We start from the raw sequence: 16,215 nt of genomic DNA, 5'->3' as shown, positions 1-16,215 counted from the left end.
AGGTCAGGATACTAAGCAACATTAAACTTCTATATAGTAATGCTGGCAAAAGGGGCGGAGCTGTGACAACCTCTCTATTTGTTATAGATTCATGGACTGGAATAATACTGTTTCGTGGGTCACCACCTTTTAGAGGTTGTCAGCTTTGGACAAAGCCTTTTAGTTACAAGGGTCCTCTGATCACAGGGTACCCCACAGCTGTAATCTAAGGGGGGACCAGGCATTAAGTGTTCAGCTCCCCTGCAGTGCCACCATAGGGGAAGTTAAGCATTACACAGTTCCTATTAAAATCAATGGACTGTCTGTGTAATGCATGAAAACGCCAGGTCCTCCAGAGCAAGTGATGCTCTTTGTAGCCACTCTCCTCCTAGACAAGTGATAACTGTTAAAGTGCTGTTAATTACTTTCTCCGTACCCTAACATATGCATATACTGCAAAATCTCTGCTGCCCCAATTCTGTTCTGCCCTTGGCACATGCCTATAGATATCCCAGATATTGAATGTATTAAATATCAGATATTAAAGCTAAAAAGAATCAGAGGTTCAAGCATATCCTCATGCAAGCGCTGTCGCCCGCCAAGCACTAGTTAAGCCACTCATCGAAAGCAAGCTTTCTTTGTTTGATCTCCCCTGTGCGGTTTGTTTAGTAGTGTAGCATGCAATGGTCTCCAGGACATGACGCTGTGGAAATAGCCCTATGCCTAGCAAGGTGACTAATATCCTTTAAAGTGATCAAATACACAAATGTCTAAACGAGTAAATCCATAATATGTTATAATAAAATTACTTTAGAGCTCTACTGAAATTTCACGTTCCCCATACGGGCAGTATATATAATAGAGGCAGGAAGAAGCTATAGAAGGTGCAGAAGTAGCAGCTATATCCGAGCCTTGGTGCCTGGGGGGCCCAAAGTCCCCTCTGCCACATAAGAAGACATCAGTTATTATTAATGACATATGGTAAGTGAGGGGCACCCTTACATATTTTGCATTGGTGCCCAGAAGCTTATGTTTACACCTCTCTACAGTGGCTATGTGCTTTATCCCACAACCCCATGTTGTTGGTGCATTGAGAACAAGGACAGACATGAAAGAGAGGGGGCCTTATAGCACACATCAAAATGGGCCCACCATTATGTGCTGGGCTATGCCACCCAGGACTGACAATCCTGATGTTTGATCGCCCCTCCATGCTCTTTCAGTGAACCCCCATGTTTGCTAGCAATACAGTTCCTTCAGGAGGCCTTATTGCCATCTAGGACCACCCAGGGCTGGGCTCCCTCTCTCCAATGGCCCCTATAGTAGCCGCATAGCCTGCCTCTATGATATGTACACCCTTAATTGAGAAAACACAGTATACAATATAGGGTTAGCATCAACACTAGGAAGATTTCAGGGCCCACTGGGCTTGGGGACCCTTGGCTACCTGGGTTAACATGATGTACACTTGTCAAATTTAGGATGGGATAGGAAGTGGAATACTGTGACCCCGTCGCCCAAAGGCCTACAAGTCCCTGGATCCAGGTCCTGATACAGCAACTGTATTCTATTGACCAAAGAATTCAATAATGACATTGGATTATGGAATTGCTAATCTGTAATTGCCTAATAGATTATTTATAGTGGCACCAAATTTGCGACCCTAATGTTAAAAACTGGTAAAAATAAAAAGTACGTAAATCCTATTGCGTGTAGCTTGTGATCTTCGTGATGTGACAGTAATCCTAATATGTGCAGCCAGGGTGTGGCAGTAACAATATACGTCTTCCATACCTTTTATGCTTCATCACCTCCTCTGTCATTCCCTCCTTGTTTCCACACAGGTGACTAGAGATAATGATTATGTACTTGGGTGGGGGTGAATTGCTGAACACATTATTCTCTTGGTATGTGAATCCCCAATATGTCCCGGGAGTGAAGATTTATCACTGCGAGGGGTGAGGCTCAATGTTATTGCATCTTTTTCGATCTTGCTGCCAGAAAACCAGATTTGCACTTGACGACATGATCCCCTTATTCAGAGTCAGACACCCTTGACAGCAGAGACACAATAATGCTGTATACTCCGTAAATGTAATGTCTGGTACACTTTAGTGTAGAGAGTTTCAGGCATGAGAGCATGTTTCAATGGGTTTTGTACTTGTCATGGCAAAGGGGAGTTCAGTCTAACTGTAAACACAGAAAAACACCACCAGCCCCGTTAATGGCACTGTCTGCTTTGAACAATACCTTTTGTCAAAAGGGGTCCCACCGCGGTAAACTGATTACAGATTGTTCCTCTGTTCGGTCCCCCAATAATCTGCTGTTATCTGTAGGAGAATCCTGACCAAAGTGTTTAATCTCCCTGCAGCACCACCGCAGGAGAAATGAAGCATTACACAGTTCGTATTGAAATCAATAGGTTGTGTCCTCCAAAGTGGGAGGCCCTTTTTGTAGCCACGTTTTCTTCTGGCTAGTAGATGAGGGTTGTGATCAGGGCATTCCCATCTATTAGCTAAACATTTCTTAATAGTATTTAAAAAAAATTTTTTTTTTAAAACCAAACAATCTCTTTAATAATGAATACACCCTAATATTCTTCTCAATTTGAGGTCTTTATACTGTGAAATTAGCCCACAAATATGGTGGCAAGCATAATCCTCATTTCCTTCATAACCATAGCCACTAATCTGAGATTCCACTCAATAAAATGTCATTAATATAAATATAAAAATCTGTGGAAGAAGAGACATTCCATGATCCACCAGATCATGAAAAACCCTTATGTCAAAACCCCTTCCTCTATTTCTGTTACCCAATACTGTCGCAACCAACCATATCCATATCTAGGCTTTCCTTTACTTTGGGCAATGATTCTATTTCCTGACCTAGCCCTGTATCTAAATATTCTGCCCAAAGCAGAGTGACTTGTTGGCACCATCCTGGCTTCTGGCACCCAGGGCATATGTTCTGCCAGCCTCCCCAGCCACACCTCTGCAATCACCTATGCTATATGAAGGTCTGTAGGGCATACCGGTAACTGTTGTGCAGAATCAAAGATTTAATGTTTACAAAGGGTTAAGTAAAGCAATGAGGGTAAAGTCAAGTGTTCATCCTAACGTCTCTGATGTCAGTGGTTAGTGGCAGGAAACTCAGATTGTTTAGCTGAAAATTAATCCTGGCACTCATCCTTGAAGCCACGGGAGTGTCCTTATAACTTATTAGTGATTTGCTCACATCATGATAAGCTGTTATTTTTGTTTAACACAGAATGTTCCTAATTCTTGAGTCAAGTGCACTTGAGTTCTTTTGTTAAAAGATGTAGAAACAAAGCCTAAACTGTTGGAGCATAAAGGGATAGTGGCTGTGTTCTATTATTCTGAAACACACACGTTGACACATAGGATTCAGCATTTTTCCGTTGGTGCATTGTGTGTGTATTTACATTCTGTATACAATAATGGAATCTTTCCCATTTTTCTTATCTGGAAATTGCGTAAGGAGGGTCCCAAGATTAAAATGATAATACAAACTCTAAACCATACAGCCAAGTATCCCCTTCCTCTCCCAATGTGCATCTCACATCATCTACACCAAGCCTTCCTGACCAAACTCTAAACCTACCCAATGCGTGTCTTTAATATTCATACCCTCCCAACCCCACCTCCACTCACTGTAATTTTTTTAGGCCAAAGATGGCAAAATCTGCCACATGTTGGAGCAATCGAGCATGTTGGATATCAATATGCCTAATCCTTTGTTCCTGTGGGACATAAACCGTTGCCTGAGTGGATTAACATAGGTTTTTACCCCCTCACCACTGATAAAACATGCACGCTCAGCCGGGCCAGTCATGCATGTTTATAGTAGAGTCAGGAAACATTGCTGTCAGCCGAACGAGAGTCTGTCTGACAGTTATATCATGTGTCTGGGTAGTTTAAGACCAGGTGGAAGTCCACAGTGAGCATATGTAATCCCTCATCAATTTGCCCCATAGTGGTGAAGTCATTCCACTGAAATGTATGTACTTAACGAACTTCAGCCTACAAGATGAGCAAGGGAGCAAACCCTTCTGAAAGTTTTACAAGTGTATTTTGCCTAGTAGTGAGCATGATTGGGCAGTGTGTGACACAAGACTGTTGAAGGACACCAAAGACAGAATCCCTGTGTCATGCTCCTCCCCCTCAGGCCCTGCACTTGGCATAACCGAGTGTATCTGCTTTGCCTGGAATGTTCCTTTAAATTAATCACTAAAACTTGACGATCCATTTATATGATTATAAAAACATAATGGCAAGTACTCTATAATATAAAACAATCCAAGGCAAAAGCAAAGAGCACATTTTATAGTATGCCAACTGACAGATTGAACACTGCTACATCTGAACAAAGCAGAGATCAAGGTCTAAGGTAGGGAAGGGACATGTGCTCAGTGCCAAGTGTTTCTTGTTTGCTGTTACAGTGTTTATGCAGTTTCAGAAAGCATTTGCAATCCACAAATGACAACAGAAGGGCACTTCTGTATAGCTTTATTTACACAGGTTCAGCAGGTTTTGTGTTCCTTCCATTAACCTTTCAGGGTATCTTCATTTAGGTATTGTGCTGTAAGATAAAAGAGGTCACTGTTTATAGTGAGCGGAGACATAGGAGCAGTCAGAACAGGGATATTCACACCTGCCCCAGATCCCTGCTTTACGTTCTGAATGACATCATGGCTCTACAGGGGCAGGGGTGACATTTTGAGCCCTTATACATTATGGCGCATTAATCTCTGTGTCCTTACAGGACTAATTTCGTGGCCTTAACCTAAGATGAGAGACATGAAAGACAGAGCTGACATAACAGCAACGTGATCATCTAATCCACCTGTGAGGAATTACTTCTCATTCTTGATTTACAGTTCTCAATGTCAAAACTCTGGGATATATTTGTAGCACTAAATATTTAGTACATATAAGCCGTCCCTCAGTCTTGTAAGGCTCTGACATTTGCCATCATGCTTCCATTCTTAAAGAGTGATGGATCCATTTTGCACCCTACCATAGGTTGATCACAGGGTGTCCCAATACTGGAACCCCTAGCGATCTCCTGTTGACTGTGAGGGAACCTAGCAGAAAGTGTTCAATCTCCCTGCAGTGCCACCACAGGTGAAATGAAGCATTACAATCAATAGATTGTCTATGGAATGCAGATATAACACCAAGATACGCTCTTTGTAGCTGCTTTTTGCTACGGCTAATAGATGAGGGTCATGAACACCCCCATTAACTCAGAAGTCAGTAATATGGTATTAAAAATATTTTTTAGAGACAAGACAACCCCTTTAACACATTCTGATGGATCCCATTCACGTGGATCCATCAGGATTCTGTTTTCATTGTGACTGGCCATCAAAAAGCAACCGAAACCTGGCAGAGAAGAAACAAATCAAGTATGAACATGTATTTGATTGAATGGCCAATTGGCAAGATATATTGGTGGAGCAAGAAGTATTCCACTCCATTGACAGGTGCCTTGGATCCAATATCTGTATGGGGCAGAAGAGGACATTTGGCCACTTCTTTTAGGCTCTTAGTTACCCCAGCACAATGTTATAAACTTGAGACTCTCAAACTTATCACACTCCTGCCCAACTCCGGACTTCACTACAGGTAAATGGCTATGAAGCTTGGTAATGACTTATTCCTATAAGCGATGGCCTCCACTCAATTTGTAGAGCTCACCGCTAAGTACAGAGGAGGGTTACACAGTTTGAGGACAGTTCATTACACATTGCTTTTTGCTGAAACACGATATTCCTTGTAAACCCAACCTATAGTACTTTCGAGCTATCATCAAGGATACTTAGTAGCAGATTAAGGAGACATTATGTATTCCATCAGTATTATGAAATATTGGTGAGTGGCAAGTTCAGTCCCACCATAATTTTCTAATTTTCCATGACTGCCACTTCTAATCCTTATAATATTTTTAAATCCCTTTAAATCTCTCATGGGAGTTAGTATTTTACAACCCCAAATGCACTCTGACTATAAGGAACATTCTTCTCTCATCTAGTTGACTGTCTTGAATAGGCAAAACTACAACCCAGGGATGTTTTTTTTAGGGTGGTGGGAAGGGGAAACAACCAACAAGACAATAATTCTTATTTTTACAGTATATCACCCCAGTTTTATGGGAAAAAATTTAGTATAACTTGTATCTTATTCATTTAGACCTCTGCTCTATCAGATGGCGGTCCTACTCAGTGATTGACAGTTTTTCCAGTATGAGTGTGCATACAGATATAGCTGTCAATCACTGAGTAGGACCGCCCACTAGACTCATAAGCCCAGATTGAGCAGAGGTCTAACTGAATAAAATAAAAGTTATACTGAATCTTTTCCCACAAACCTATATATCATTCTGCTCAGCTCCTCCTGCTCTATGTCATGCTGCCCACTGTGTAGATTGCATTTTTATAGTGACCGGTTCCCTTTAATATGGGGAATCCTCCTATAACACAGCCATTTACATGCAATCTAGAAGGAGAAACTGCCATTTTTGATGGTGTTGGCAGCCCCCTTTGTATATAGGACCCCTATGCAGCTGCTCAGTCTACATACATAATATGTCTGAGCCAGTATTATCTCTTGGAAAGTTTAGCTTAAAAGAAGTGTAGCGAAGTGAGAAGACTTTGATTGCATATTTGTAGACATTGGAGCAACACTGAACTTAATAAAGAAAAGTTCTACATTACCAATATCCACAGGTCTATGTATTGTAGACGATGCTATAAGAATAGAATAAGCTACATTTCCGTGCCATGGGCCTATGCAGGAATATACCGATTCCACATTGCTTAAAGGGGTTGTCTAAGACATGTAAAAAAAGGCTGCGGGTAAGGTATGAGCTAAAATAAGGAAACAAGTTATACTCACCTACTAAATCCCCTCCCACTCCATTGCTGCTGCTCCAGTGGTCTCGTCCGATCTGTTTACCTCTACAGAAAGTGATGATGTCCTGTTTGGCTGCATTCAATCATTGGCCTCAGGAATAATACACCGTCCCTGCCATCATCACCGTTGAGGCCAGTGATTGGCTGCAGCCGAATGGGACGTCATCACTTCCTGTAAAAGTTTACAGATCGGAGTCCACCGGAGCAACGGTGCTGGAACGGTGTCTGGATTTACTAGGTAAGTATGCCTTGTATTGTTATTTTAACCCATACCCTGCCTGCAGCCTATGTTTTACATGTCCTGAACAACCCCTTTAACATTTGCAAACAAGGGTGGAAGGTAAAGACTTGTGGTTTATGCCACCCTTCCCTTCTAGAGGGGATGAAAGGGGCAGCAATATGCTATGTTGTCTGTTCCCCTGAATGGGAGATATAGGGGCAAACAGCCTGAATCTATTCAAAGCTTGGGACTTTTGGTCCCCAGACTTACTATGTATCTCTCCACATACGTACATCAGGTCCCTATTCAGTAAGAATATAAAGTGGCCATTACCCACCTTACTGCTCCATCCAGGAGACTACGATAGGTTGCAATCTCAGCCTCTAGTCTGTTCTTTAGGCTCAAAAGAAGAGTAAATTCAGAGGTCTGATGGCCCACATCCCTGCGTTTATTTTGAAGTCGTGTCTCAATGCTATTAATATTTTCCTGCAAGTCTACCATTTGCATGGCAAATTGGGCATCGATATTCTCCAACCTGGTAATTGCTACATTTTTCTGTCGATACAATAAAGACTTGTCAGTGTATTATTCAGTGCAAAAGACGAAAATGCCATTGGTTGTGTTGGATTGCGTCAAGTGCCAAACAAATAAACACATAGTTAGGCCGCATGCACACGACAGAGCCGAATGTATGGAGGCTGAACGGAGTAAGCACACAGAGTCAATAAGGCTGTGGTCTACCGAGCCGTAGGCACTCTCTGTGCCGTCATATAATGCCTACATACGGCGCCGAATTATGGAACAATGCACTATGTTATTATGTCGTAATATAGTTTTGTCCAGGAGTCCTTACAGGAATTGATCCAACACAATAGAAACAGCTTTAACCCCTTCCTGATATGCGCCATATAAGTACGGTGGAGGCCGGGAGGGAAAGTATGGAGCAGCCTTAGCCCGCTACTTGAGTTGAGTGTGTTGAAAACCAAAACGAAACCCAAAAAATCAATAATCGCCGTTCTTCCTCATTCCACCCCACAAATAATTTTTTTACTGTTTCCTAGTACATTGTATGGTACTATAAATGGTGCAGTGAAAAACTACAACGCGTCGCGCAAAAGACAAGCCCTCATACAGCTATATAGACGAAAAAAGGGATACATTGTGTGCAGAATCAGACTGAAGGAAAGATGGAGGTAGACTATTACGCCAAAAGTCCTACACATGCATATTTCTCTAAAGAGCACGGGTGTGGAGATATCTCATCATGTCTCATTTCAATGACTTGTACTGAAATTCTCTTTTAAAGACACAATTCTCTTCAATGGTTGGCCAGGACTAGAAAAAAGTCTGCCTTTTTTTTCCAGAAATACCACCACTTATGACCATAGGTTGTGTCTGGTATTGCAGCTCAGCCCCATTCAAATGAGCTGCAATACCAGAGACAGACCATGGAGAAGCATAGGGCTGTTTGTAAAAAAAAAACAAAAAGGACCCATTTTTCTAATCCCGAAAAAAGATGCAGCAAATCTAACTACAATACTGACCTTACTGACTTCAGCCTCGGATTCTATCTCCAGTTCTTGAACCTTTTGACTGTATTCTGTTAATTCTTTCTTGTACATTTCTAACTCATTTGTGTTCATTGTTATCTCCAAATTCCACTCTTCCACCTGTGACCAAAACAGACAGGGTTGAATTTTGTTTTCCACATTACTTAGAACTACGTGGAGTGATTTGATGTAGTTTTACTTTGTTGATACCCCACAGTCTACTACTCTCTACACGATTTCTTCTCTTGGTTGGTGGCTTGTTATGCCATTTCAGGATGGCACCAGTAGACTATTTGTAGGGCTTTCCAAGGTGGACATGTCTCCGCTGTGGTATCAGACTAAGACAAACCACTCTACTCAAGTGTATAAAAGACCGTTACAAAGTCCTCAAGTTCAATACTCAACATCTATCACGATGGGCATAGGCTACAGAAGAACAGTGGTCTCACTTTGTTCCATTGGGCTACCACTCCAATAGATGAAGGGCTATGACCTGTAAAGATCTTGGTATTGAAGTGTGCGGCTTCATCCCCATTGACATGTGACATTCCAGGAAAGAACTTTGATCAGCCCAAGCACGTATATACCATAGTAGCAGACCATGCTGCTGCTATAATGCCCCTGTGCGAGGGGGACAATCCTTGGTTGGTCCCATTCCTATTGCTACTGGGTGGCAAAAGCCTCTCCACGATTCCTTTAGAGGAACTACATTGAGGAATTGGCCCAAGCATTATGAAACGGGGGAATTTCTGGGTGGCGAAACTCATTATCATAATGGGGGGCAATTTTTTACTTTGCTCTGGGGTCTCCTCTCCTCTATGTATACAACTGCATGGAGTTCTACATCGCACCAATCTCAATGCCTCCAATTCAGAGAAGATCTACTCTTCTCTACTAGGCTGAAGTTGAAGCCTACGCTGACCATGGCAACATGACAATCGAGCACTACATACAGACGCCCATATATAGAGATGAGAGGACTTATTTTTTTAGCATATCTTACACACTTATTTCTTTTTTCACCATATGGATACATGCAGGACCAGCATAATGCTATTCCAGCCCTCACCAAATCCTTCATCTAATGCAACAGGGTGTTTACATGCATGACATACAAAAATTATACAAATCCAGTTATACAAATACATTTCCACGCATGGATCATTCCATAACTTTGACTCGATTTATCATTTGCATGGTGGATTTTTTTTTTCCAGCCATGCAAAATCTCCAGGGTGAAGTGACCTTTGTGCTACAGATGTAGCCATCTTTATCTTGACTCTTAACACATTAAATACACAATGGCAAGAAACGTTAACTTGACTTTTTCAATGATTTTTCAATGGCTTATGTTGTGTGATATCACGCTGCAGCAAGTTATCAGGGTCAAGATAAAGTTGGCTACATCTGTATGTCTAAACAACTAGTGAAGATTTTTCTATGCGCATATTCATCTAAGTCACAGGTCAGCCTCAGTTTTTTTTGCTGTTTTAACCATATAATATGCTAATTAAAAATGAAATTAAGTTATAGATGAGATATAAAATTTAATACTTGATAGTTGCTTCTATATGAACATCAGTAATGACTGGGAAGGGGCTCTTTCCAGCTATTATGCCAGCTATTGTCCTAATTCAAGCTGGTCCTCTGCTCTCCAAAGCACTGAGGACCTTAAATGGATTGTATAGGGAAATAAAAAACATGGCTGCTTTCCTCAAGAAATAGCGCCACACTTGCCTGTGGTTTGTGTGTGGTATTGCAGCTCAGCTTCATTGAAGTGAATTGGGTTGAGCTACAATACCACACACCACCCATTGATAGGTGTGGCACTATTTCTAGAAGAAAGCAACCAAGTTTTTCTAATATTCTAGTTGTAAATTTATACAGCTCTCGGCTCTTTCCGTGATTCCCATAGACATTGAATGGAGCAGTTGGCACATGGAGTGCAGTGAGGAGGAACAGGGGGTTCAGGACACCCGTTCTCGCTTTTATTGAAGGTCCCAGCAGTGGGGCCCCCAGTGATCAGACTATTCTCACCTGTCCTGTGGATAGGTTATAATTGTTGATTGAGATACAACCCCATTAAGAAGTATTCTGGTTTTCTAAACTGTTGTGTTTGCTCAAGGTAATGCAACCCCTTGGTTATGACTTGGCTGTCATTGATCTCTCACCTTTTTGTCAAATACATTTTTAGCCTCCCATTGCTGTTTTTCAACCAACTGCTCATATTGTGCCCTCATCTCTTCCATAATTTTACCAAGATCCACAGGTGGAGCCACATCTACCTCCACGTTGACGGCACCCGTGGCATGTTTATGAAGATCATCCATCTCCTGAACAGAAAAGAGAGTAAGATACATAAACACATCATATACATGGAACCCTACTGGATAAGGTTACCAACTCATTGCAACCCATAACTAAACCACATCCTTTATACACAATACATATTTTTGAGACAGATATACTTATATGTTTTTGATGCCTTTGTAATTATTTGTCTTCTCATATAGCAGAGGGGCCTTTGGGCCTCCTCAGGTATCAGGGCTTGACAGCTACTTCTGTGCCCCCTATAGCTACACCCCTGGATGGAGTCTATGGTGTGAGGTACAGGTATATACTGACAGGCAGAGAAGGTCACGTGGGGTTTAAAGGGAACTTCTTAGCACGTTCGCTCAGGCAGAATGACGGGTGTCCTGATTAAACTCAACAATATTTTACTGTAGATCGCTGCAGTGCTAGGCTCAGGGAAAAGTGTCCACTGGGCAGGTCTCCTCCAGCCTCCCACCGCTAGAGAGGTTCTAGAGAAAACATAGTTTTAATAAGTGCCAGGCTCTAGGAGAAGTGTCTACTGGGTGGATCCCTTCCAGGTTCTCTCCGCCAAGCTCATCCTAATTTACAGCTTTCTAAATACACAAATAGCACAAGGACCTGTCAATCAAACTGGAAGGGAGCCACCCATCAGACACTTCTCCCTGAGCTCGGCATTAGAGTGCTCTACAATAACATATAGTGCAGTGTAATTGGGGCACCTGTCGCTATATCATGCTACCCAGTATAAACGTGCTGACAGGTTTTCTGTTAAAAGGGTTGTACAGGGTTAGAAAAACATGGCTGCTTTCTTTCAAAAACATGCCTACACCTGTCCACAGGTTGTGTGCGTATTTCAGCTCAAGACCATTCACTTTAGTTGAGCTGACCTGCAATACCAGACACAACCTATGGACAGAGGTGGTGCTGTTTTTGGAAGAAAGCAGCCATGTTTTTCTAATCTTGGACAACCCCTTTAAATGATCTGATGCTTGGTGCACTCACATAGAAACAACTTTATACTTGCTTTAGTGACCCTGTAAGGAGTCCCAGGTCAGTATTCTTTATTTCCCCTCTTTATATGTGGTGTGATCCCGCCTGTTTTTCCACCGATACCACAACAATAGCAGACAATGAATAGGGACACTTCACCTTCTCTTCTACAAGCTTTTGGAAAGACGATAGTCAACAAATTCTAGGCCCCATTTACCAAGATTGGAAAATTTTTAAAAACAAAAGCCAGCAATAGATGTAGTCCCCATTTTGATTTATGCCTGGGGCCCATTTTTAATATACGCCCTAGGATGGTCTGATGCGCTTCTCTAATGAGAAATCAAAACAAGATAACCCCGTCTTGTCCTAATTCATAAAGACGTCATAGATGGGAGTCCCCTGCTTTATTGGCCAGAGTCTAGAGCCACTAGAAAGTTTTCTTCTCATTCTTGAAGACTCGGGACACACATGTATTACGGGACTGATTCTATTTTTTAACTGTTTTTAGGGAACAATTTTCAAATATTTTATAGACAATACATACAAAAACATAGAAGAGGGTTCAAGCTCTGTTACAGGTCACAGGAAATACAAACCCAGTGCTACAGATCAAATAGGTAAATACATACAGAACAATATTTCAAAAACGAAAATTAACCTAATAGAATGAGAGTGCATAATAGAGTACCAAGATAAAGAAAACCAGTGGTCAGGGTCTCCACATGGGAAATCCACGACTGAATCCATAAACGATGGGGGAGACGCTAGCGCCTATATCCAATCACCCCATCTGAGATGAGAACATAAATATACTCACACTTTTCAATAAGGAGACAATGTCAGGTGTAGCTCTATATGGTCACACAAAGCAATACCAAAGATATGTTCAACATGTATCGCAAAAACAAAAAAGGAAAGTACAAAACTAAACCAGTCCTGTTGCCTCCAAACTTTCCACATGCCCATCTTCATGTAGTGTGTCTGAGAACAAGTGGAATCACTAATTTCCAGATAGATTCGAGTAAGTCAACCTTCTCAGTCTTCCAAAAATTAAATCACCGGTTAGCCGTGTCGGCGGAGTACCCACTAAATTGTGCTCCTGAAAGTATCCTGAAAACAACAATTTATTTTATCCCTGATATACTTAGGAAGGAAGGAAATTAATCTAAGGCCTTAACCCTTTTTTCCTAGCGATTGGGTAGCGGCGCAGCCTCTACCCAATCCATCTTCATCAAAAAGGACAATTCGTCTAGGAATAATTTGAAAGGAGGTTCTCCAGGTTGTAAAATAGATGTGCCGTCATGGCTCTGAATATTATGTATCTACTTTAGAAAGAAGAATCTTCACTGTGAAAATAGATGTAATGTCTGAAACATAGAAGCTTAGACGTAAGCGAAACCATAATATGACCAATGGTGGTTTCACATCTTTACTTCTGGTCTTCAGCTGCTAAACACTTCAAACCCATAACTACTGACCTCTTTGTGGTTCTTCTTATGATAGATTATCTCCTCGTTTAGACATTCGATTTGCATCTCTAGATCAGCCTTGGAAATGGTAAGCTGGTCAACCACCTTGCGTAATTCAGAAGTGTCTTTTTCAACAGAGAGCCGGAGCGTTTGCTCATTTTCAAACCTAGAATGGAAAATCAGAGAAAATTTGGCTCAAGAGTGGTTACAGTTCCTGGGTTATCTACCAAGGTACAAGGGACAGGCACATGTGCGGACGGCATTGCTGCAAATAATTTGTATGCTATTTTTCAGATGCCCCAGCTCCCCGATATTAGTGATAGCAACCATAGTAGGTTACTTATTACACTTGCTCCACAACCAGACCTTCTTTATACATGACCGTGCTTCTCCAGAGCAGTTTCCCAACCCAGTCACAGAAAACCAATATTGCTAAGGCTAGCAGAGAAGTTTATACAGTGGTGATAGCAGCTCTGTCACATTGGACAGCCTAATGCTTATTGTCCCTCTGGGCCTCAATGCAATGGGGCTTTTGACCTGACATGTGTCATTTATAATACTGTTATCTTTCTATGTTGCTGAAGGACCATTGAGGCTGCCATTGGGCCAATTTTCACCGTAACGCTCCTGGCATCAGTCATTCACATCTGTACACCTACATAAGTGTATGTGTATATATATATATATATATATATATATACACACACACACACACACACACACACACACACACACACACACACACACACACACACACACACACACACACACACACACAGTGGTCTTCATAATAGCTTATTTTATTTTAAAGCTATAAAATTCTACACTGGAAGGGGTTATCCTATGAATAATTTTCATACCAAAAGTCATAAAATGCAATTAATAGCTATTTAAAAGTAATTTGATGTAATTCTAGCATTAAAAAAACAACCTCTTTCATCATCTTATTCTTCCTTGTGTCCCCCTACGTACTGCTGCTTATCTGTGCTGCTGGGGATGGGCTCTAATCAGAATCAGTCTCCTTCCCCTCTGACAGCTGACAATATAGTCCATTCCTACTTTCCAATACAGATTTACAATCCTAACAAGCTTAGAATAAAGAGTCTCCTCAGCTATATTGTCATGTTACTGCAGAGGTTCTGCTCCTTCCCTGACAAGCAGGACAGAAAGCTATTTCTATTGGCTGCTCTGCAGTGAACAGAGGATCACTATGCAAAGAACTGGCTGTGGGGTTATAAACTTTAAACACGAGGTGGCGCCATACTCTGTAAGTAAATGTAATAGCTCATGAGTTTTAATGCAAAATGTGTTTAGAACTCGATGTTTTAATTAAATAAACATAATATTCTTTGGTTGCTAATCCTATTAATATATATATATATAAAACAAAGAAAAAGCAGCACCGTTCCTTCTGTGTAGGGTGCAAAAAATTCCCGTTCAGACACTCGACCAGTGTCCCAAATAACCAATGCGCTCCAAGATACGAGACAGCACAATATATATATATACACACACAGAATATTTCTTACTTTGTTTTGAAGTCATCTGTTGCCAACCTTGCATTATCTATTTGAAGGGAAATACTGGCATTTTCTATGGCTGCGTTTAGTATCTAAAAAAATAAAAAGTTTATATACATACATCAATTTATCTCACAAAACTCAACCATCTGACTCCACTGAAAACCTGAACACTCCAGTATACACCCCAGTAAATGTAATTCTTCATGTCATACTCCTAGCTATCCTGATACTGTAGACGAGATATGGAAACCTACACTATTTGGCCATGTCCTAGTACTGGTTTTAAACAGGAAAATCCATCAATTTTCATAAAGTTGTGAAAGGAATGAGGAGATATCTAAGGTTTGCTCCAAGTATATATATTTGTCAATAGACTTTGAATGCTATGGTGCAGTTACAGAACATAATGATGGTTCTATTCTATGTAATTATTGATAATTTAGATGTAGCAGGTTTCAATTTGTAATTTACCACAAGCATAGGTGGAACTTGAAGCTTCTGGACCCCAATGCAAATTCTGTAATAGTGCCCTTAACCTACCAGGTGCAATTTATAATACTTCTGTCTTCTTATGCGGCAGGTAGACCAATGGACCCCCTCAAGCATCAGGGCCATAGAAATGACCTGTTACCTGTTTTTTGAGATCTTCAATAGTTTGGAAGTAACGCTGGTCATCTCTTTCCGAGCTTCCACTGTTCTTGCTATACCACTCCTTGATTTGTATATCTAGCTCAGCATTCGCCTTCTCCAAAATGCGAACTTGGTTCATATAGCTGGCCAAACGTTCGTTCAGATTCTGCATGGTCTCCTTTTCATGCCCGATGATCCGAAAACCTCCATATTGAATGTGCCCACCTGCGACCACAACACTATGTGAAGATGTTGACGTTTTGGTGCCCAGTCCTCCTGCCCCGGCATAAACACTGAAAGCATGGCCACCTCCGGATACCTTGCGGTAAACTCCACCGTTAATGCTGCCTATCTTAACAGCTTGGACCTTCTTAAAAGGAACTTGACTGTACATTGTGCAAATCAATGTAAGACTAGACCTTCAGCTCCTCTTTTGTATATACCGAAAATGAAATGACTATTCTGAACTTTCTTACGTTCAGAATCCAGTGGTAAAAGTCCACTTTATTGTTGAATTAGTGATAAGATTAGCGATTCGTCCATCTCACTAACCCTTGATGCTATTTCCTCTAGGTCATTGACTCATTTTCGAAAGGTCTTGACA

At 41.3% G+C, this 16,215-nt stretch overlaps 1 protein-coding gene across 1 annotated transcript; it reads right to left on the bottom strand.

Annotated features, from left to right (window-relative positions):
• Window positions 1-4,491: 4,491 nt before the first annotated feature.
• LOC142666762 (keratin, type I cytoskeletal 19-like) lies at window positions 4,492-16,072 on the bottom strand. Its single transcript, XM_075846940.1, has 7 exons — window positions 15,613-16,072; window positions 14,988-15,070; window positions 13,468-13,624; window positions 10,858-11,019; window positions 8,681-8,806; window positions 7,474-7,691; window positions 4,492-4,581 (listed from the first exon to the last, which is right to left on the bottom strand). The coding sequence occupies exons 1-7, from the start codon at window positions 16,003-16,005 to the stop codon at window positions 4,566-4,568; spliced, it is 1,155 nt and encodes a 384-aa protein (XP_075703055.1). The 5' UTR covers window positions 16,006-16,072; the 3' UTR covers window positions 4,492-4,565.
• Window positions 16,073-16,215: the final 143 nt, after the last annotated feature.

The sequence above is a fragment of the Rhinoderma darwinii genome, chromosome 13 (assembly GCF_050947455.1).
Source record: "Rhinoderma darwinii isolate aRhiDar2 chromosome 13, aRhiDar2.hap1, whole genome shotgun sequence".
NCBI lineage: Eukaryota > Metazoa > Chordata > Amphibia > Anura > Rhinodermatidae > Rhinoderma > Rhinoderma darwinii.
This window is presented reverse-complemented; position numbering and strand designations above follow the sequence as displayed.

What these genes read in the sequence shown, in the direction of transcription:
- LOC142666762 (XM_075846940.1), bottom strand. Translation starts at nt 16,005, where the DNA reads ATGTACAGTCAAGTTCCTTTTAAGAAGGTCCAAGCTGTTAAGATAGGC. An exon ending in TTGAAGATCTCAAAAAACAG is followed by an intron (nt 15,071 to 15,612) that starts GTAACAGGTCAT and finishes TTATTTTTTTAG; the next exon opens with ATACTAAACGCAGCCATAGA. An exon ending in AAAATGTATTTGACAAAAAG is followed by an intron (nt 8,807 to 10,857) that starts GTGAGAGATCAA and finishes TTTTGGTCACAG; the next exon opens with GTGGAAGAGTGGAATTTGGA.